The sequence below is a fragment of the Pectinophora gossypiella genome, chromosome 15 (assembly GCF_024362695.1).
Source record: "Pectinophora gossypiella chromosome 15, ilPecGoss1.1, whole genome shotgun sequence".
In the NCBI taxonomy this organism is placed as follows: domain Eukaryota; kingdom Metazoa; phylum Arthropoda; class Insecta; order Lepidoptera; family Gelechiidae; genus Pectinophora; species Pectinophora gossypiella.
In genome coordinates, this window is record NC_065418.1 from 846,133 (window position 1) to 869,989 (window position 23,857).

General features: G+C 43.8%; 2 protein-coding genes across 2 annotated transcripts in view; both read right to left on the minus strand.

Moving 5' to 3' along the window:
• The window catches only part of LOC126373426 (opsin-VA-like), a 32,261-nt gene extending 15,579 nt beyond the window's left edge, over window positions 1-16,682 (minus strand). Inside the window, exons 1-4 of the mRNA XM_050019584.1 lie at window positions 16,677-16,682; window positions 15,611-15,877; window positions 12,202-12,361; window positions 6,545-6,740 (exon numbers count right to left, since the gene is read on the minus strand). Coding sequence (XP_049875541.1) covers window positions 6,545-6,740; window positions 12,202-12,361; window positions 15,611-15,877; window positions 16,677-16,682 — 629 coding nt within the window. The remainder of the gene's footprint in view (window positions 1-6,544; window positions 6,741-12,201; window positions 12,362-15,610; window positions 15,878-16,676) is intronic.
• A 1,418-nt stretch (window positions 16,683-18,100) lies between these two features.
• Window positions 18,101-23,857, minus strand: LOC126373427 (uncharacterized). Its single transcript, XM_050019585.1, has one exon. The coding sequence runs from the start codon at window positions 23,855-23,857 to the stop codon at window positions 18,101-18,103; it is 5,757 nt and encodes a 1,918-aa protein (XP_049875542.1).

The following is a 23,857-nucleotide window of genomic DNA, read 5'->3' on the forward strand; positions in this document are numbered from 1 at the left end:
GATTTGATGGCGTTTCATTCTCCTGCTTGCCAGTGTGTCAAACCAGGTGTGGTCATGAGTGTCGCGTCCATCGAGCACACGCTTCTTCCACAGGGCTCGATCATCGGCGAGCTCCTCCCATGCCTCGTGGTAAATTCCAAATGAGCTCATGTCTCTCAAGAGACATGAGTTTCCAACTAAGTATCTCATTAATATTCCCTTTTTCACAGGGTCAGCTCACCTATATAATCTGAAGATTTGACAGGTCTGCCTGAAGCGACTGCCTGTCTGACCTTTCAACCCGCGAAGGGAAAACCAGCCCAATACAGATTAGGTCACTAACCTTAAAATAACCTTTTTTACAAAGATTATCTTTAATCACCGTACTTAATTAACTTCTGATTGTAATTAAAGGTACGCATTGGACAGGAAAAGGGCATGGGGCCTGTTGAATAAAACTTACAATTGTAAATTAGAATGACAATTTGATGTACATTGCGGAGTTTGTGATCACGAATATTTTGCAGTTTCATATTAGCTACGCAATGAACATCAAATTGTCGTTGTTATTTACAGTTGTAAGTTTTATTAAACAGGCCCCTGGTGGTGTAATGGTTAACAAGCTCGTCCCGGCTTGAGAAGAGCTGTGGGTTCAATTCCCTTTAAAAGACATCCATTTAATTTTCTCTTTGTGACTTTCCCTAAACCGGGTGACTGCTACATAAAAATGAAATCTTTTATATAACATTTTGTCCTATTTCACGAAGAATAAATAAGTGCAGTTTTTTTTTGTTTTTAACGATACTTCGTTAAAACAGAAGCCAGAAAGCTTATTATTTTATTAAAAAATAAAAAAACTGGACAAGTGTGAGTGGAATTTGCACATCGAGGGTTCCGTACTATTGAAGTAATAAGCTTTTTAATATGATAATAGGTACTATGCTTTAAGCGATAAGGTCGCCATTCGCCGTGTACCTAGTTAAGTCTCTTTTGTAACTATTTTTCATTTTATTTTGGTGCAAGTATATTTGTATTGTATTGTACTATAATGATATGAAAACTATGTGGCTGTACCACAAGATAAATATTTTTTTAATTTTTTTATTGTGCAGTTTGGCGGATGGTGCCGATGCACATATACCAACATATTATATGAAATAATAATAATATTTATTATTTAAATCAAAAAGAGGACTGGAGAGGATTAGGTTATTTAGGCTTCAGGAGTTTCTACTGGGTCCCTCTTCATTTACGCATTTTTTCTTTTAATGCGTATGATGGTCTTACGATACAGGTACAAAGTTCTACAAAATGAACCGTCGCGTCGGGTAAAAGTACATGTCTATGAAACGTAACATAAAGGTGTGAAAAAGAGAGAGCGAGGAGTGAGCGAGAGAGAAGAGAGGATAGCGGAATGACAGGTAAATGGCGGCGCTTGTTTTTAAAATCGAAAATGAATTAAATTAATAAAATTTTAAATAAACATGGATTATAGAAATATAATAGTTTCCTTCATGCCCCATTCCACTATTTTTGGTAGGACGGTCGGGCGGATGGACAGACAGACGGTCAGTAATAGGGTACGAGCAACGAACCCTAAAATTAGGGTATCTTAGAGGCATAAATAATTTCAGCCATAAATTGTGCCACTTTGCAAAACGGCTATTCGTTTTATTTTTCTATTGTCTGTAGACATTCGAGTAGTCTAAGAACTTGTTAGTGGTAGCGAAGGATTTATTAAAACACGCTTTATTGAAACCAAAAACGTCTGTCAACGAGGGACTTTCCATGATGGATGGATGAATAGATGGCGCTGTACAGATTTGTCTTCGTTCAACCTTCTAATTTCATGGATAACAGACTTTGTTTTTGGGTATAAATGATGACTCATGTTATTTGTTGCAGCCTGGCACAACACATCTTCCACCCATTATTATTCTGATCAAAATAAAGAGAAGATATATAGGTAGCAACATAATTCTACAATGCGGTGGCACTAACACCCATACGTACTTGTATAGCTACCTGTACGTACTTGTACGGGGTGAAAGTGACATCGTAACGAATACTGAGAGGGATGATTCAGCTCTTTATACTGAGTTAATATCAAGTGGAGTTTCCAGTCGCCAAAGTATAGAATTTAAAATAATTTGAAAAGAAAACTAGAAATAAATTACGAATTTTGCAACAGAAAACTCCACTTGATATTACCTAACTCAGAATCATGATCTGAATCAACCTCCTTAGTATTCGTTACGATGTCACTAACACCCTGTATGTTTTATACGTCACTTGTTTTACCATCAAAGAGACGGGGACATAATAATGCATAACATCTCTACCTCGCCAGCTAAGTTGTTTCCGTCATAATGACTTTAGTTATAAAGTTCCTGAAACAGGACTTCAGAATGTCCCTCATTTACAACTTTGCTCATTCCCTGTAAACATCTTATATGCTACAAAAGTTAGCCTGGATACCTTAACCTTAATCTACTTAAGCCAAGTAAACGATTACGAAAAATGATAGTGATACCACACCCCGGACACTTCATACAATCCGCTCCCCACCAGCGGCTGAGCTAGGATTACCTCACCCCCTCGGTCTTACTTTAGTCTTGAATCGTACCGGCGTCAGACGTCACACACACAAATGCACGTGTATGATAACGTCAATGTGTAGTGTCTATGTGAAACGAGACTTTTGTATGAAGTGACTGGGGTGTGCTGCAAAACCTCGCCACAGGTCCCCAGAAAACACGTAGGTACAGTCCGGAAACGAAATTTGTCTGCTTTCAGCTTAAAAAGTAAAAAGGTTCATGTGACAATAATCACATTCGGTGGTAAGCGAAGGCCACATGCTTAACAATAAGCTGTTCGGTTATGGAATTCCTTGCCTGAATCCATTCGAAGGGCACTGTCATTAGATGCATTGTCTGAAAAAAAAAAGTTGATTCCGTGCTTCGGGGAGCACGTAAAAGTTAAGCCGTGTTAAGCCGTTCGTCCCGGCTATTAGCCGTGAAGACATTTCCACCAACCCGCAGTGGAGCAGCGTGGTGAAGTATGCTCCATACTCCCTCCCCTCCGGTTGATTGAGGTGAGGCATGTGCCCAGCAGTGGGACGTATATAGGCTGTTTACGATTAAATTTTATGAATGTGTAAATTAAATGACAATGTGATTTGACGTTCAAAAGCGCTATTTCTGTAAGCCAATTTTAAAATAAATATTTTTGAATTTGATGAGCAAACAGCGTTATGGTGTTCATTAAGTTTCGTATAAATTAATGACTATATTGACTGAGCGAATTGCTGTACTTATTATGTATGTATGCACTGAGGCGCGCGCACACTCGCCACTCCTCCGTGCCGTGCACATGCTTAATGCACTCCTTGCATCAGCACCAGAGTGTCATCTGTTCGTGAGTGAGTGGACGTGTGTGTGTCGCGCGCGACTGTCTGAGGTTCTGCGAGATGATGGATGATGTGTGAAAATTAAATATGTTTTTATATGGTTTACACTTAAGTTTCATATATATATACAGGGTGTTAGTGACATCGTAACGAATACTCAGAGGGATGATTCAGACCATGATTCTGAGTTAATATCAAGTGGAATTTTCCGTCGCAAAATTCATGTTATTTTTTTAGTTTTTTTAAATTATTTTCAATTCTATACTTTTGCGATGGAAAATTCCACTTGATATTAACTCAGAATAATCAGCTGAATCATCCCTCTCAGTATTCGTTACGATGACACTTACACCCCGTACAAGTACATACGGTAGCCATATAAGTAGGTATGGGTGTTAGTGACACCGTAACGAATACTGAGGGGGATGGTTCAGACCATGATTCTGAGTTGATATCAAGTGGAATTTCGTGTCAAAAAATTCATGAAAATTTTTCTTTTCTTTTTAATTATTTTCCAATCCATACTTTTGCGACGGAAATTTCTACTTGATATCAACTCAGAATCATGGCCTGAACCACCCCTCAAAGTTTTCGTTACGATGTCACTAACACCCTGTATAATTATAATATTATTACTATTATTTTTTTACCTTTGATGGGTTTGCTCTTGGCCCCAGACTTGCCCGATGGCATTGACGAGGCCTAAGATGGAGCGAGCTCAGAAGGTGCCTGTTCACTCTGGCCTTGAAAGCACCCGGGTTATATGCATTCGGAAATACAGAAGACGGCAGAGAATTCCACTCCCCATTATTATTTATTATGAAAGTTTATATTGAAAGTTTCACGGCGCATTGGCTTTTTTTTGACGTGACTTATTGTAGATTTGCCGCAGATGGCATTAACGACTTGGCCCGACAAATGTGTAGCGCTGAAGGCTCTCACCCGGTACAACGTTTAAGACAACAGGCTTGAGGGTGCCCAGTTGGGCGCGAACCTCGGCTCAGGGCTTCGTCTGAGAGGAAAAATATTTGAAAGAATTAATCGTCCCTAGTGGGTCGATAGCGTAAGCGCTGAATGAGGAAAATTGTCGACCACGCCGGCGGGGTCGGTATCGGGGTCCTGAAGTGTTTGGTGTCGCGAGCTGATTGGCTGCCTCTATGGCTAGAGTAATCGGGTCGTCGGGATCGTATATTACGTCCTTCGGACGCCAATACTTTTCATTACCGTCCCTAAACGGCGCATTGGCACTTCTGCACTGTTAAGTCGTGAAATGTAATTAAATACTTACATGTTAAAACAGCCATGATAGCTTGCCGTTACTTTGATATATATTTGAACATTTTGAACGTGTTATCCAAAAATAGTCACAAGTAAATTAGATTGAGATGCCATTGTCGTTTGTAGTTAAACAAGGTGATTGGAGGTAGATTGAGCGGTGTTGTGTTAGTTAAATGCTTTCAATTAGTGAACTTAATGAATGGCTAAAATTAGCAGTCTGCAGAAACGGAGCCCATTTTAGATACCAAGTATTAGCGAGAGAAATCAAAGATGACCTACTCAGTATTAACGTACTTCATCGTACATCGAACCGAATACTGAAGGGAACGATTCAGACCCGATCCGAGGGAATGATGAAGGCCCGATCCTTAATGTACAGGGTGCGTGGCAGTTTTGTTTTGACTTGTGTCGCAAAGGTTTTCAGAATTATTTTAGTTACTTATATAATTTAAAAACTAATTAATTAATTCTTCTTGTCGTTTCGATGGCATTCAGATTTTTTCAGCCCAGTATTTTGACACCTGATCAGCATATCAATAATTATTAAGTAGTTTAATTACCTAAGTAGGTTTTGTTAATTAGTGTTAAGTATGCCGAATAATCACGGGATGACTATGCAACACTTGCAACAGTGTCGAAATATCGGGAGTCTCATATCCTTGCTTTAAACGCGGTAAGAACCCGTTATTATGTGTTTTAATTATGATAATAACCGCGTAAACTTAAAAAAATGTATAACACTAGCTATTAAGTTTTTTGTAATATTAACTACTATGGATTTTGAATTTGAATTTAGTCGAGGACTGAAAGTTAGTAAGTTCTTCTGTAAATTATCGGAAATGCAAAGCTCTGAACTAAACCACATCGGATGATCCAATTTAATCTGCAGGAACAGTGTTTAATTTAAATCGATTTTGCATCCGTCGTTTTAAGAACCGCATTCTGTGTCTCCGTGGCTCAGTGGAAAAGTGTTGGGCTCACGACCGGTGGTTCCGGGTTCGAGTCCCTGCAGAGAGATACCACAACCTCACCAGCTATCATGTTGGTCTGACAGAAACCTCAGTGAGATGTGGGTAGTTAGTTCATCTTATGATGGATGTATTTGGATAGTCGTGAGCTTATATTATACATACATAAACTCACGCCTATTTCCTACCTTTTTTTTTTTGACGTGACTTATTGTAGATTTGCCGCAGATGGCATTAACTACTTGGCCGGACAAATGGGGAGCGCTGAAGGCTCTCACCCGGTACAACGTTTAAGACAACAGGCCTGAAGGTGCCCAGTTGGGCGCGAACCTCGGCTCAGGGCGTCGTCTGAGAGGAAAAATATTTGAAAGAATTAAACGACCCTAGTGAGTCGATGGGTCGATAGCGATAAGCGCTGAATGAGGGAAATCGTCGACCACGCCGGCGGGGTCGGTATCGGGGCTCTGACCTATTTCCTACCGGGGTAAGCAGAGACTATAGAATTCCATTTGCTTCGATCCTGACACACTTCTCTTGCAACAGTGTCTTGTGTCAGTGTCAGTGTGAGCTTATGTTATTATTTGCTAAAATTCAGTTTCAATGTATCTGATATTCAATGCTCACGATCTGGAGGTCTGGGTTCGATTCCCGATGGGGACATTGTCGAAATCACTTTGTGAGACTGTCCTTTGTTTGGTAAGGACTTTCAGGCTTGAATCAGTAAGCAGTAAGATGATTTCGTGCTTCGGAGGGCACGTTAAGCCGTTGGTCCCGGCAGTTAGCCGTAAAAACACCTCCACCAACCCGCATGGAGCAGCGTGGTGGAGTATGCTCGATACCCCCTCAGGTTGATTGAGGGGAGGCCTGAGCCCAGCAGTGGGACGTATAGGCTGTTTATGTATGTATGTACCTGATATTAGCAGCTTCGTTGACATAGTTCCCCCAGCCCATGAGCGGGGGGGTGGTCAGGGCGAGGGAGTAGCTCCAGATGAACAGGATGGAGAGCAATGCCCCCCGAGGGGTCAGGTGGCGGCAGCTGAGCGGTCGAGTCACCATCAGATACCGCTCGAACGAGATGACCGTTAACGATGTTATTGACGTTATGCCTGCAACAATAATTATCATTAATAACAATCTAAATATACAGGGTGTTAGTGACATCGTAACGAAAACTTTGAGGGGTGATTGAGGCCATGATTCTGAGATGATATCAAGTGGAATTTTCCGTCGCAAAAGTATGGAATTGAAAATAATTAAAAAAAACACAAAAATTTTCAGGAATATTCAGACTGAAAATTCCACTTGATATCAACTCAGAATCATGTTCTGAACCATCCCCCTCAGTATTCGTTACGGTGTCACTAACACCCATGCCTACTTGGATGGCTACCGTATGTACTTGTGTGGGGTGTAAGTGACATCGTAACGAATACTGAGGGGGATGATTCAGTTGATTATACTGAGTTAATATCAAATGGAATTTTTCATCGCAAAAGTATAAAATTGAAAATAATTAAAAAAAAATCATGAATTTTGCGACGAAAAATTCCACTTGATATTAACTCAGAATCATGGCCTGAGTCATCCCCCTGAGTATTCGTTACGATGTCACTAACACCCTGTATAAAAGGAGAAACTGACTGACTGACATATCAACGCACAGCATAAACGGCTAAACGTAGGCATTTGAAATTAGGAAGGGACGTAGCTTAGGTACCGTAGATGTGCACTAAGAAAGGAATTCCCGGAATTCCCACGGGAACGGGAATTAGCGGGAAAATCCTATTGTATGAAAAATCTAAACCGCTCAAGATAGACGCTTGAAATTTGGCATGCAGTAGTTATTAAAGCTTAGTTGCAACAAAATATTGCAAAATTCCCACGGGAACGGGAGTTAGCGGGAAAAAACATTTGTATGATAAAATCTAAACTGCATAAGTTAGATGCTTGAAATTTGAGATGCACTCCCACACTCACAAAGATCTCTCCTTTATAACACACCACGCGGACGAAGTCGCGGGCAAAAGCTAGTAACATACATAAAACGTACAAAAAAATAAATTAAAAATTTAAAAACCCCCGACCAAAAAAAGTACTCAATTATTATGACAAAAGTTTAAAAATGCTAAACCCATAAAAAGCAAAAAATAACTTATCCCACATAATGCTTGCAAGCAAACTGAGCCTGTAACATTCCTATCACACTTAACAAACGTCCTGATGACCTTGAAGGCCTGAACCGATTTCCACCAAACATAGCTAAGAACACTCTCAACTGATATACCTTTCATACAAAAAAACACGCATTAAAATCGAATCATCCGTTTGGGAGCTACGATGACACAGACAGACACATACACATTTACGTAGACACGTCAAACTTATAACACCCCGTCGTTTTTGCGTCAGGGGTTAACAAAAATCATCTTTGTGATCCCTAGTTTGGTTAGGACATTACAGGCTGATCTCCTGATTGTCCAAATAGTAAGATGATCCGTGCTTCGGAAGGCACGTTAAGCCGTTGGTCCCGATTACTACTTACTGATGTAAGTACGTAGTCGTTATATGAGTCATGTCAGGGGCCCTTTGGCGGCTAACCCTCACACCATGTGATCACCTGTAGTGTCCTAACCAAACTAGGGATCACAAAGTGATTTTTGTGTTGTGTTCCTACCGGGATTCGAAGCCGGGGCTTCGGGATTGTGAGTCCAACGCTCAACCACTGGACCACAGAGGCCGTTTCTAAATATGTTTTCGCTTATATCACAGCGTATTTTTCACATAAAATGTTTGAAAATCAGAAAAATATCCATTTGAAATATGATTATTTAAACGCACGTCATTAACAGCCCTAGCCGCCATGTTTGTTCATAAAAGGTTCACAATTTAAAAAAATATACCTCATGTACGTGTGATATAGAATTAAATGGGATATTTTATTTATTTTCACTCCTTTTATTTTCTCCTTTTATACAAAACAAATTCCCCTTACAGTCCGACCCGAATCTAATAATAGACAATCCTAAATTCATACCATAAACAAACCAAATCCCCATTCATTATCCTTTCAAAGTATTCTCGTTTACTTTCTACTCACTTTCCTACATGTATTATGTATAATATACATTTTTGTTTCTCCTGAAAACCTACCATTTGTCCCTTACGTAAATCGAGATTTCCAGCGACGATATGTTCAGTTTGGATAGCATTTAACGTTATATTTTGTAGTATTATTCCTTATTAAAAGAAAAAAAAGGTGGAGCTGTCAAATCTTCATGTTAACCAAGCACCCGCGGAAAAGAGGCAGCGCTAGATTAAGGGTTAAGTAACGAAGCCGCTGGATGCGGGCAGCGCAGGACCGATCGTCGTGGAGATCCTTGGGGGAGGCCTATGCCCAGCAGTGGGCGTCGTACGGCTGATGATGAACGAAGCTTATTTGCTTAACAATAATTACAAATAGTTGCTCACGTCCCTTCAAAGTACAGAAAGCACAACTAAGTCATAGAAAAAGGAATAATACTACGTATAGAACGGCACCTCTCCGCTCCCCACCAGCGGCTGAGCTAGGTTTACCTCACCCCCCCTCGAACATAGTTTAGACTTGAATCGTATGGTGTCAGACGTCACACACACAGATGCGCGTGTACGATAACGTCAATGTGTAGTGTCTGTGTAAAAAGAGGCTGGTTGTATGAAGTTTCCGGGGTGTAATTAAGTAGTGGCGATCTTGCACCGTATATTCCATGAAAAGAGTTGGATTTTTTTATTTTTTTTTTATTTATTTATTAGGCATATCAACAGTACAAACACACAACAATTAATAAAACTTTCTGAAGGCTAGTACTAGTGTTTGCACCAATTACAGACGTGCACAACTTATGTAATTAACATGTAGGTATGTAGAATTTGTTTGAAAAAAAAAATATTATTAACGGAACAACAAAAGGTATGAAAAGTTACAGCCAGGCAACACTACAACAAAAAAAAGAAAAATAGGTACAAGAAAAAAAACTACTATTTTTTTTTTCTATTAAACCAGTTAAACTAACGGTCATGACTAGATGATTGCACAATGAGTTTCTTGAATTTAGGCAAACTGTTATTTAAAATATGTCAAGATCATACTCCTTCCAACATTGGTTATACGTTCTGAGCAGTCTTGAAAAATAGACAGTGTGAGTAAATTGTAACCCGCCGACCCATATTATGTTTCTGTCGCAATTTGTCAACAATTGAACAAACACTTCACGATATACAAAACAACACTTTACTTGCCCTCACTCACAGCCCCGTGACGGCCGCCGTGGTCCAGTTGCGCGTTGGGCTCACCATCCGGAGGTACCGGGTTCGGATCCCGGTTGGGATATATCACAAAAATTACTTTGTGATCCCTAGTTTGATTAGGACATTACACGCTGATCACCTGATTGTCCAAAAGTAAGATGATCCGTGCTTCGGAACAAAGTCGACGTTAAGCCGTTGGTCCCGGTTACTACTTACTGATGTAAGTAAGTAGTCGTTACATGAGCCATGTCAGGGGTCTTTAGCGGCGCAATAGTCAGAGTCATTCGGCCTAAGTGTCCTTATCGAAAATGTCTCGTTTCTTTTTTAGACAACGTATGGTTTCTGGGGCAATTCCTATTCGGCGCGTCCTTGCGGCGGTGGTGGACGTCTTTTACTTCAGTAGGCCGGAGTGAGATGGTGGCTGAGTTCGAATAGGGACCCAGACCTACGGGGTATAACGTAGAACCCTTGCCCAGGGATACGCGTGAAGACCTCAACGGTTGCAGAGGCGGAGATGGGAGCCATCGGTACGGCAATGCAGGACGGAAGGGGCAAGTCACAGGGACTGTAACCTGGAACCTGACAGAGGGCTGCAGTAACTGTCAGTACTGTTCAGAGGCGGAGGACAGGAGTCTTAGTACGGCTTTGAAATAGACATCTCTGGGCGCCATTCTACTCGCGTCAGACAGAGTACTGCGGGGCGAAAGGCAAAAGGGAAACCACTGCCCTATTTTTCACGTAGCATTTTATTGGAGAATGCTACACCGACAAGAGCGTGGCTCTTAAATTAGTGATATGATGTTGGTTTATGGAATAGTTAGCTGGCCCGCAAGTTGATTTGGTTGCATTTGTAATCTTTTTTTTGTACTGGGTACCACGACTTGAAATTACATAATGAAAGGTTACGCTGTCCCTATGATTTTTGCAAAATACTATCCGATTCTCATCAGTGGAGGTTCTTGGACCAGTTTCGCCGATTTTCCTTTGTTAGGAACTAAACAGGGCTTGGTAGAAATAATACGATGAATATTGTATGTATGCTAATGTCTTGTTCTGTCGGTTTCGAGTGTTCTCGATGCGCTGACAAGCATTTTTCGAGGAGTTGACAACGCTTTACCTATAGGATGATACCAAGAGCAAGGTATATTGTAATCTCCCACTTGAAGAACAGTAAAGTCGAGGGCATATTGACTATTTGAATTCGGCTTTCTTCTTCTTCGTTCATCGTGTGATTTTGTGAGGTGGATTCGATAGCTTTTTTTAAGACAGTGATTAAACAGAACCTTTGTGAAAAAGGTTATTATAAGATATGTGATTATCTAGAAGATATGAATGCATGAGATTAACTGTCAAATTTATTTTTAAAAAACGTCTAGGGCTCTGTGCCCAGGCTTTTCCTGCAGCTTCTTTTCCCCGGCTATACGGCTATACAGGTTGTGAGAAGCTGCAGTAGTTATAGGCGGATGAGACGTTTGCTGTGTAAAAATGTCGACTCAAAGGGTAAGTATACATAAACAGCCTATATACGTCCCACTGCTGGGCACAGGCCGCCCCTCAATCAACCGGAGGGGGTATGGAGCATACTCCACCACGGTGCTCCAATGCGGGTTGGTGGAGGTGTTTTAACGGCTAATAGCCGGGACCAACGGTTTAACGTGCCCTCCGAAGCACGGAATCATCTTACTTTTTCGGACAATCAGGTGATTCAAGCCTGAAAAGTCCTAACCAAACAAAGGACAGTCTCACAAAGTGATTTCGACTATGTCCCCATCGGGAAACGAACCCGGACCTCCAGATCGTAAGCCTAACGCTCTAACCACTAGACCACGGAGGCTGTGGAGACGATAAGGGTAAGTATGTTACCTACAGAATAAAGATATTTTTGAATTGTTTATTATAAAAGGACGCCACACACAAAAGCAAGACCATAACATCACTTAAATTGTTCACAAAACAATTACAAAATATCAAATGTTTAATTACTGTCTGTGTTTGTGTGTTTTTCCTCACCTTATGGTTGTCTGGAAGAAATCGCTTTAAACGATAAGGCCGTCATTTGCCATGTACCTAGTTAAGAGTTTTTTATGTAATTATTTCTTTTTATTTTGGTGGAATAAAGTGTATTTGTATTGTATTGTAAAACTGTTCAAAGGTAAATTCTGAAGGTCAATGGGAATCTTATCAATTCCTATTATAATATACTTACTTAAAACCAACTACAGCTTGTATGAACAGTCTGTTTGCATGATTATTACCGTTCGCTGTGCGTGGTGTGTCACTCACCTAGCAGAGCCATGAAGAAACCGTAGAGGACACACATGGTCTTCCCGAAGACCCAGCGGTGGAAGAGTGCGGAGACCAGCGTGAAAGGGTTGCCCAGGATCGACACGGAGAAGTCAGCGCACACCAGGTTGAATAGGATGATGTTCAGCGGTGTCCATAACTGGTTATAACATTCAACGACCATCATTAGGTTTTTTTTTGGTGAAAATTTAAATCGAATAAAACATTTTACTCGGACTGGATTTGAACTCTGACTGACTACCCCTGACTACCCCTATTGGGATAGAGTCGTTTAGATTTTTGCAGCTTATTTAATGTAATGTACTATCTAATATGTTATGTTAACGGAAATGTATGTAATCCGTCATTGTATACAATTCCTAGGAAATGTATGTAATTCCTAAAATAGCATGAAAATGTGTGAAATAAATTATATTATACTTACACATTACACATTTCCTAGGAAATCTATACATTTCCTAAATAGCAATCGGAAATGTAAAACATTTAAGATGTTGGTGGGTACGCGGGGACGCATTATAATTACGTAATTATCAGACTGATTACTTGGCAAATGAAAATTTGATTTTAAAAGAATAAATATAAGTTGATTTTATGATACGTTAAAAGTTAATAGATAGTTGATTTTAGAAGTTTTTTAATTTTAGAACATATCATTATTATTTTACGGTATGACTGTTACCCGATTGTCTCAATAAGTGCTGATAATAAAAAAATATTATTAACAACATGTTTTATTACAGAAAAAAAATACAATAAAAATGGTATTACTTTATACATTTCCTAATACGATATTGGAATTATATACAATTCCGAAGAAATTTATACATTTCCTAGGATATCTATGCATTAAATAGTTTCTCAAACAATATTTTATACATTACCTAAATAGTATCGGAATTGTACACATTTCCTAGGTATCTATACAATTCCTTGATTTCATACATTTCCGGTAACATGTATATTTCTCTTTGAGGACAGCCGTAGCGTAGAGGACTAATTAGTTCTTCGCAATGCACGCTCTAATTCGCCTATAGTGCTGGGACCGACATGCTGCATTAGAAGCTACCTTTGAATGCTTTCAACATACACTTGGGCACCCTCAGGGGTACCGTCTTAATTTTATTACCGGGGGAGAAGGCCCTCAGCACTCCCCGTGTGTCCGGGTAAGTAGTTAATGCCAATTCTATTCTATGATGCCAATCACAGAGAACCAGTATCATGAAATAACGGTCAGTTCCCTCAATCAGATTTCCCTCAATCAATTCTTTCAAATAGTTCTCCTCTCAAACGACGCCCTGAGCCGAGGTTCGCGCCAAACTGGGCACCCTCAGGCCTGTTGTCTTAAACGCTGTACCGGGTGAGAGCCTTTAGCGCTCCCCATTTGTCCGGCCAAGTAGTTAATGCCATCTGCGGCTAATCTACATTCGTAATACGTAAATACGTCAAAAAAAAAAACGTTCAGTCGTCTCAACAATCCGTCTGCCTACCCACAATTCCCGTAAAATAAAAAGGTACTTACGGAAATATTACCAGGTATTATTAAAGTTCAAACAACATTGCTTTGAGGGAACACGAGAAGATGAAAGGGGAACAGGATCAAGTATAATATTATAAGAAATAGAATTAGTAATAGGTAGATTATTTATGTCTGTTGAAACGGAAATCAGAAGCAGAAAAAAAAATATCAAGCTCACAAGCTTCGGAAGCTGATGAGACTTTTCAGGCTACATTCCTCAAAAATAATATACTTAGATGGCGCTGTACATAATTATTTTCCGCCGTTTACATACATACATAACTCATACATACATACGGACTCTTTAAGGGAGCTGTTTAAAGAAATAAATATACTGACGGTCGCAAGTCAATATATTTATGAAAACATTATGTATGTGCGTAAAAATGTATCTCTCCTTCCGAGAAACTGTGAAAGGCATACTTACAATACAAGGAATAAAAATAAAATTGTTGTTCAAAATTCTAGATTAAGTAAATTAAATTCATCTTTTTTGGGGTTATGTATACGTTTTTACAATAAAATACCAGATAATATTTTAAATTTGTCAGAGAACAAATTTAAAGCTCACGTGAAGCTTACTTTATGTAAAAAAGCCTATTATAAGATTAATGATTACCTAAATGATAAAAATGTCTGGTATTGAATGTGTTCCTCTAGTTATTAAATAACTTGTAATGTACCCTCATTGATTTAAAAGATGTGTTGCTGTTGCAGTTTCTTGTCATTTCTTCTCCTCAGCCATAACACCTTGCGAAATGACGTAAATTCAAAAATGTTATATTGACCTTCAACAAGTTTATCCATGATAATTACGTTGAATAAATGATTCTGATTCTGATTCATAAACTCACGCCTATTTCCTACCGGGGTAAGCAGAGACTATAGAATTCCATTTGCTTCGATCCTGACACACTTCTCTTGCTTCCTCCACATTCATCAATCGCTTCATACACGCACGCCGGTTCAGAGTAGATCGTTTTAAACCTTTTCTAAGGACATCTCCAATTTGGTCATCGTAAGTCCTTCTCGGTCTTCCTCTGCCAGACCTACCATCAACTTTCGCTTTTTCCTCCGTTTAACCTTCTAATTTCATGGATAACAGACATTATGTATCTTTTATCTTTGTTTTTGTGTATAAATGATGACCCTTTTTATTACACCCAGACACAACTACGTCTTCCACCCATTATTATTCTGATCAAAATAAAGAGAAGCAATATAGGTAGCAACATAATTATATACACAATGTGATCAAAATAACAAGCAACAATCTGCCATTATATTGTATGTTGGAATAAGTTACCCGAGTAATGAGGAAATAGGTAATTATCACGTTAAAGCTGTACTATTATTTTAATTTTTTTGTGTGATAGTTTTAATTTTGAAATTGTTTTTTTTTTGTTTTTCATGTTCATAGTCTTATTTTTCTTTTTGTTTCTTTTTACATTCATTGTTTATTTTGTGTTAAGTATATTAGTTTTTATATTGTTTTTTTTTTCTCGTCAGCGCATTGGATTACACTGTAATGTTGTATGTACCTTTATAAATAAATAATAAATAAATAAACATAAGCTTACTTCTATTTCCCAATCGGGGTAGTCAGAGGTACATCCGTACGTACATCCGCAAGATGAACTAAGTACCAATGCTTCACCGAGCTTTCTGTTAGACCAACGAACGGGACAGGTGGTGAGCCGTATCGCCGTCTATAATGGTCGAACCAACTGTGTTAGTGAAATAAATTATAACTCATTGGTGCAAGTCCGATACTGGGGTTGGAACCAGCGCTCCCAGATTGAGAAGCCAACACCGGCCACACGACCACAGCGACTATAGGATAAATTATGTTTGTCTTAAGATGCTTACCTGCCGGTCTTTGCACATGAGGAGTATCACCATGAGATTGAGAAAGAACCCGAAGAATCCGATCAGAAATAGAGCGAAGGCAGATATGGTGTATGCCCACTCTGGCATCAAGAGATGGTAGTCCAGAGGGTCCGGCCTGAAAGAGTCATTGAACAATGACGTCATTTTCAGGCCTCGCGTGGCTCGTGACGTCATCTTCAACGCTCGTGTGGCGCCAGGTCTGATGAGGGTCTGATCATGGTTGAGGCCTCGGAGAGCTTGGAAGATCTGGAAAGAAGGAGATAAGAATTAAGATTTTCCGCAGTGCTGAAGTCAGTGTGTAAGCCAAGTTGCAAACGATTTCGAAAAGCGACAGGGAAAGTGTATGGGATCTATATCTCATATTACTGAGTTAGGTCTTCAAAAACAAAATCTTCAATATCTATCTTCATTCAGTAGGTAACATAGAACCAGCCGTGGTAGCCCAGATGGTAGGATGCTTGACTCTCATTGTAAGGTCGCATGTTCGAATCCGGCACGGGCCTAGTCAATTTTTACATCATCATCACATCATCAACAGCCCATTAACGTCCCCACTGCTGGGGCACGGGCCTTCCTTATGGATGGATAGGGAGATCGCGCCTTAAACCATCGCGCGGGCCCAGTGCGGATTGGTGGTTATTAACGACTGCTAATGCAGCCGGGACCAACGGCTTAACGTGCCTTCCGAAGCACGGAGGAGCTCGAGATGAAAACTTTTTTTTTTGTGGTCACCCATCCTATGACCGGCCTTTGCGAATGTTGCTTCAACAATCGCAGACCGAGCGCGTTAACCGCTGCGCCACCGAGCTCCTCAATTTTTACATCACGAACGTGTTATCCGCCTAAACTACTGCAGTTTTTCAAAAGTTGTTGTATAGCCGAGGAAAAGGAGCAACAAGAAAACCCTCGGCACAGGGCCCTAGACGTTCTTAAAATAATCTTAAAAAGTTCGATTACACTGCATATCAATAAGAAGAGACTTTATACCAATATTTTGTATGATCAAAAAACTAATTCGATTTCTTTGGACTGTAGGGATTCAAACCTGCATCCTTCGGAACTGATGTCGCGCTTCTGATCTTTAAGGCCCTTGACCTTGACCCTGTTTGGCCGCCCGTATGGATAGAGTAATCTGGTCGCCGATACCGCGATAACAGAACGCAAAATAATTATACAAAGAGTTTTTCGTTATGAACAGTTCTTGAGGAAACCTTTTTGAGATATATTTGTATCTTCTGACTGTGACTTGTGTGGTTCTTTGTTACCCTTGTCATAAAAGCTTGAAAACAAAACGGAGTTTCCTTCTCTGTTCAAGGATTGATAAAGGTTTATTTACTACCTTTAGGCTAGCGCTTCCGTCCGTGTAGATTTCGTTTTACCTATCCCCTTTTCATCCCTTTAGGGAAAGATATGCAAGATTAAAACCCCACTACACTACTACTACTACACTACTACTACTTCAGCCTAACACTACGTCTACCCTACCTAGTTTATCATATCAAAATCACCGCGCCCCCTGACCGGCCATTCTGACTTTCACTTAAATACGGACCCAATGAGAGATTTTCTAAACTACATACTCTACTATTGAGCCGCCAAAGGCCCCTGACGTGGCTCATGTAACGACTACGTACTCACATCAGTAAGCAGTAACCGGGACCAACGGCTTAAAGTGCCTTCCGAAGCACGGATCATCTTAATTTCGGACAATCAGATCAGCCTGTAATGTCCTAACCAAAAAGTATTTTTTGTGATATGCCCCGACCGGGAACCGAACCCAGGACCTCAGAATCGTGCGCCTAACGCTCAACCACTGGACCACGGAGGCTGTACGTCTATAATAAGAACTCTCTCCTTGGGCGTGAGTTTGTGTGTATGTAAGTATTAGGTCTTATGTAGCATGGCCTGAGTCTAGACCACAAGTGCACCAGCTAACCGAGAATGAAATTAATACTTCACGTGTGACAAGTATACAATGTCAACGAGGCACTTACAGGGTACGAGCTTCAAATTCAATACAGATGGCGTTGTGCAGTCTTTTCTTCGTTTAACCTTCTAATTTCATGGATAACAGACATTGTTGCTTATGCAGATTTTATTTGCTGGGACTGAAGAAAACCCGCGGTGCAAGTGAAGATCCGGTTTATTTGGCAAACCACATTAAAAATACAAAGTTAAAAAGTAAAATACAAGTAAAAAGCTTAGGTAAAAATTCGTAAATAATCGATGTAAAATCAGTGAGAAGTAGAGAAGAAGTGATTCGTGTCGTGTCCAATCAGATTCTTATTGGAAAATTTCGGTCCGGAACTAGCGGGCTGTGCGCGCATTACGTCGGCCAATCAGGAGCGCCGCGCCATGTATCCGCTCCTCGCGTCGCTCCCCGCGCCATGCCCCGCGTCGCTCCCCGCACCGCTCCCCGCGTCGCTCCTCCGTTTCGCAACGCAATTAGCGGGTCGTGCGTGCATTATCTTACCCCGCGACCTCCTCTTCTCGGCTGTCCGTAACATCCTCCCCTCGGCGTAGATCTTCGCAGCCTTCTTTCACCGGGAGGACGGCGAGACGTCGTAGAGGTCGGCGGAATATCCCTCCTCTTGTTCGTACGTCAGCGACTCTGGTCAGTCCATCGGGTCCTTGATGCAGTCGGATTACTTCACCTCGTGGCCAGATGTTCCTCGGCAGTACTGGATCAGTGATAATCACGACGTCACCAACTTTCAGGTCTGCTCCGCGCCCGCTCCGTGTGCCTCCACGTGGTATGAGTGTAGGTAGGTACTCCGTTAGCCATCGACGCCAAAACACGTCAGCCAGCGCCTGCGTGGCTCTCCAGGTCCTCCTGTCTACCTCCCTGCACGGCCCGGTAGTGGGTAGGCCGCCGGAGGTCCCCAGTAGGAAGTGATTCGGTGTTAGCGCCTCCATGTCTCCTGGTTCAACTGGCACGTGAGTGAGAGGGCGTGCGTTGACCGTGTACTCTGCCTCCGTGAGTAATGTGGCGAGTACTTCGTCCCTGGGGTAGCGCTCGTGTAGTGTGGCGACTAACGCTGTCTTAACCGAGCGTATTAGCCGCTCCCATGCTCCACCTTGATTCGGTGCCCCGGGTGCGATGTATTTCCAGTTCGTTCGTTGTAGTAGAGCGAAGTCCTTGAGTTGTGGACCCCACTCTCGATGCGCTGCTCGCAGCTCTTCGTCCGCGCCATGAAAGTTCGTCCCATTATCGCTGTAGATTGTTACTGGCCACCCCCGCCGCGCCGCCATCCGCCGTAGGCACATAATAGCAGAATCCGTAGATAGCGACGGTGAGATCTCTATATGGACCGCTCGCGTAGTGAGACACGTAAACAGGGCGCCCCAGCGTTTTTCCTTATGTCGCCCGACCGTCACGTACATAGGGCCGAAAAAGTCGAGGCCCGTGTAGCTAAATGGCCTCGCGTGCGCTGCGAGTCTTTCGTAGGGCAGGTCTCCGTGAACTAGCGGTCTCGGTCTGGCTTTCTTCACTTTGCAGAGTTGACATGAATGCTCCACGGCTCGTACTGTAGGTCGTATACGTGTGATATAGAACTTCTGTTTCAGGTCGTTAACAACTTGCTCTCGGTTGGCGTGGTTCGCCGCCTTGTGTGCGTGCGCGACGAGTAGCCGGGTGAAAGCGTGGCGGCCGTCCATTATTAGCGGACTTTTTGACTGCTCGCTTATTCTCGCCACGTCCACGCGACCGTGTAGTGTAAGTAAGCCTCTGTCGTCTATCCGTGGGTCGAGCTTACGCAGCGCGCTGTTCGGACGTAACTTCAAGTCCTTTTTCAGTCGTTCTATTTCGTCGGAGTACGAGTCCTCTTGCATTTTCTTATACCATAGCTCTTCTGCCTTTGTGATATGGGCGAGTTTCAGTGTTCGCGTTCGTTTCTTCATTTTATCGACGGCTAGTAAGACGTAGGCTGTCGCACGGACGAGTCTCTCGTAAGAGGAGAACCGACTTATGTCAGGTAGGTAGGCCGGCCCCTCGCTGTTGTCCGTGGCGCAGACTATCTCGTCTTGTCCGTTGTCATTTTCCTCTTCGGTGCGTTCCGATGGCCACCTTTCTTCTTCTTCCCGGAGGAACGCCGGGCCAATGAACCATCTTTGGTCGGCTCGCACCTCGTAGTTAGGTCGTGTGGCGTCGTCGGCTACATTTAACTCGCTCGGTATCCATCTCCATTGTTCGACGTGCGTGAGGTTAGCGATCTCGCCTACGCGGTGAGCTACGTACGGCGTGTACTTGATGATGTCGTTGCGAATCCAGTGGAGAGCGGTCTTCGAGTCTGACCAGAGCACGATCCTGTCAGCCTTCTGTCTATGTTCTTCTTGTATACTGTGGGCGAGTCGTGCGCCTATGAGGCTGGCTTGCAGTTCCAGTCGCGGTATGCTCTGTGCCTTCACCGGTGCTACCTTAGCCTTTGCGCCGGCGAGCGTGATGATGACCTCTCCGTTTTCGTACTTGATTCGCCAGTACGCTACCGTGGCGTACGCTCTGTCGCTCGCGTCGTTAAATACGTGTAGCTGACGTTCCAGTACTCCCCTCGTTGGCGCATAGCAACGGGGCAGTTTAACTTCTCGCACGCTGTCGACCGCTCGTATCCATTTAGTGAAGTCCTCGGCGGCTTCTTCCGGCACTTGGTCATCCCATCCTATCCTCTGTTGTCTCCATAAGTCTTGCAGTAGGATTTTAGCCGTTATGGTGAGATGGCTTAGCAATCCAAGTGGGTCGAAGATCGACATGACAGCGCTGAGGGCTTCGCGCTTAGTCGGCGGGCGTGCTGACGTCTTGACCTCCTCCGGTACCCTAGGCAGCGCGGTGTTGAACATTAGTTCATCTTTAGTGGCCTCCCATATTAGACCTAGAGTCTTGCCTTGATGACCAGCGGTTCCCATTTCCTTAGGTAGCTGCGCGCGGCGGTCCGGGGGTATGTCTCGTATTACGTCTTCATTACTCGAGTTCCAGCCGGCTAGTATGAACCCGGCTTGCTCGTGTACGTAGGTTACTTCGTGTACTGCTCGTGTTGCTTCCTCCTTGGTCGCGTAGCTCTCCACGAAGTCGTCCATGTAGTGGCTCTCTGTTATCGCTCGGAGGGCCACGGGGTGTGTCTCAGCGTGCGCGCGTGCGTTGTGGTTGCGCACACTGTGCGCTAGGAATGGTGAGCTCCGAGCGCCGAATATCATCGATGACATGACGTATTCCGTGGGTGGCTTCTTTCGTTCGTTACCTCTCCACAGGAACATTTGAGCCGGTCGATCTTCAGGGCGAATCTTTACTTGTAAAAACATCTCACGTATGTCGGCGGTGACGGCGACCTCTTTTTCCCGGAAGCGATAGAGAATTCCCGGTAAGGCTCGCAGTAAGTCGGGTCCATCCAGGAGGTGATCGTTCAGGCTCTCTCCTCTCGACTTGGCGGCTGCGTCGAAGACTAGGCGTACCTTCCCTGGCTTGTTAGGGTTCGTCACGGCGAAGTGAGGTAGGTACCATGACTTGTCGTTGTCTCTCTCGTCTCCGTTAGCTACTGCGGCGTATCCCTTCGTGAGTAGGTTCTCTATCTGGCTTGTGTAGGCTGCCTGGAATTCGGGGAACTGATCCATCTTCCTCTCGATAGTCCGCAGTCTCCTAAAAGCCATTTCATAGCTGGGCGGCATGACTACTTGCTCGTCTCTCCATGGCAGGCCCACTTGATATCTTCCGTTGACTCGTTCGATGGTTTTATTGAAGATGTCGATCGCTCTCTCTTCGGCCTTCCTCGGCTTCGTTATCAAGGCAATTCCTAGGGCGTCGACGTCGTAGTGTGTTTTGATGAGCGCGTTTAATTCCTCATCTTCATTAGCGAAGTTCCTCACGTCTTTTTCCGTCTTGGCGTGTACGTGGAGGACTAGCTGATCCTCCCCTCGGTACAAGCTCCGCGGCACCGTGCCATGTATCGTCCATCCCAGCTCGGTGCGTGATGCGATGGGCTCGTAGCGTTTGCCGATGAGGATTTCCTTCGAGATAATCAGATGCCAGTTGTCGGCGCCGATCAGTAGGCTCGGGCGCGCCGATTCGTAACTCATGTCGTCGAGTGGTAGGTGCTTCAAGTGTTCGTATTCGATGAACTTCCTTTTCACCGTCTGGCTTCCGATCGTAAGTTGTTTCACCGTGTGGGCGGTGATGTCGTGAAACTGCTCTTCATGTTGGCCTCGTACTTCAATCTTGACGACTCGACTTTGCGTCTCCTTTTGACTCGCTGTGGCCCCGTGTATGTGTAGCGGGCTCACATGTCCTCTGGCGCCGAGGTCGTTCGCTAGGCCTTCGTCCATGAGCGTGATGGTAGCGCCTTCGTCTAGTAGCGCGTACCTCTTCAATGACGGTCCTCCCGGTACGCGTATCTCCACCGGGCACACCTTCAATAACACCTTGACCGGGCCGCTTGTAATGGCCGACGCGGACAAGACATTTTCCTCGTTTACTGGGGGTGACTTCGGTTGAGTAGCTGCGGCGGGCGACGTGTCCATATGCAACGTACTGTGGTGAGGTAAGAGACAGTTTTCTATTCCGCACCTCTTTGCTTTACATGTGAATCTCCTGTGCTTTCCGTTGATGCACTTGAAGCATATTTTCTCTTCTTTCACCCACTGCCATCGTTCGTTGACCGTCATCCTCTTGTATTTCTTACAATCGGGTACGTCGTGGTTGCCGCCGCAGCATAGACATCGTTTTGTGACGGCTTCCTTTTCTCTCTCGACGGTCGGTGCGGTGGGTGTTTCAGTGGTTGCGTAGACTTTCACGTCTTTACGTGGCCTTTCACGTGAAAACGACTTCTTTACTTGATTGTTGAAAGTCTCCTTCAGCGACTGGGGCGATGTGGCGTATGAAAATCGCATCGCACGGTCGGCCTCACGTTCCAAAAATCTTGACAGCGTTGCTATCTCGGCTTCCGAGGGGTCTCCGTGTTCGTAGGCGAAGTCATACCACCTAGACTTGAGATGTGGGCTTAGCTTCTCGATGACCTCTCGTGTGAGCATGGGGTTTCGGAGATATCCTCTTTCATCGACGCCACCTAACACGCATACGATGTTCTTCAACTTGACCGCGAGGGTGTTCAATTCGCCCGCGGACGTACCGGACTTAGGTAACTTCTTTATATCTTCCATCGCTCGTTCGATCAACATCTCTGGTCTTCCAAAACATTGCTCCAGTGTTCGCATAATCTCGTCGGGGCTAGTCGCCGAGTATAGCAGCGCGGCGACTGTCTCCTGTGCTTTCCCTCGTAGACAGTTCCGTAGCCGTGCGAGGTTCTCGTAGTCGGAATACTTGTACATCGTCGTAGAATCCCGCATGGCCGCCTTGAAGGGTAGCCATTCCGTCGCGGCGCCGCTGAACGTAGGCAGCTCGTGGGCTTGGCGGGGCACCGGACGTTTATTCACGATCTTTTCTAGCGCTTGTGCTATTCTATCGACCGTGTCCTCTTCTTTATTCGTCGCATGAAAGCTCGTACGTTGATTAGGAATAGGGCTAGGCGGGCGTAGTTCCGTCTCTTTCCCTCGTGCCTCTCGATTCCATCTTCCTTCTCGCTCGCTCGCGTGCGCGTTTCTCGCGCATAGAACAGGCTCCATACTGTGCTGAGGCGGGCGTCGTCCCTCCCCCCGCGGCTGGCTGTATTCCATTTCAATCAACCAGTCGTGGACGCGTTGCTGTTCCTCCGTGTGCGTTTCAGCGGCGATTTCCTGTTCATCGATTTGGCTTCCTCTTTCGCTTTCTTCCCTTATCATTGCGACGCTCCGTTCAAGTTTCGCCTTAACCTTAATGGCTTCTAGACGAAGTTCCTGCTGTTTCATTTCAGCTAATTGTATCTCCGCGTCGAGCTCGGCTTGTCTGATGCGCGCCGCCGTACTTGCTGTGGAGCGCATCGATCGCACGGAGCGGGTACTTGCTCTGACAGGTGGGACTTGCACCTGTCCCCCTTCCGTGGACGTGACGAGTCGTCGTTGCGGGACAACCGTGTTCGCGGACGCTGCCGACGTGCTGGCAGGCTGTTCATCGATGTGCATGGCTGACGTCGTGGTGCGCCGGAGCGCGGCCGTGTCTCTCTCGATGAGTACCATTGGCGCGGCGGAGGCGGGCGCGGACTTCTCTCTATCTTCAAAGGTCTTCTCTCTGACTTCAAAGGTGTTCTCTCTAGCTTCAAAGGTGTTCTCTCTAGCTTCAAAGGTCTTCTTGCTCCTCGTGATGGGCAT

Bases quoted from the DNA above. Each gene is read 5' to 3' on its own strand.
- LOC126373427 (XM_050019585.1), bottom strand. From the start codon at position 23,857: ATGCCCATCACGAGGAGCAAGAAGACCTTTGAAGCTAGAGAGAACACC.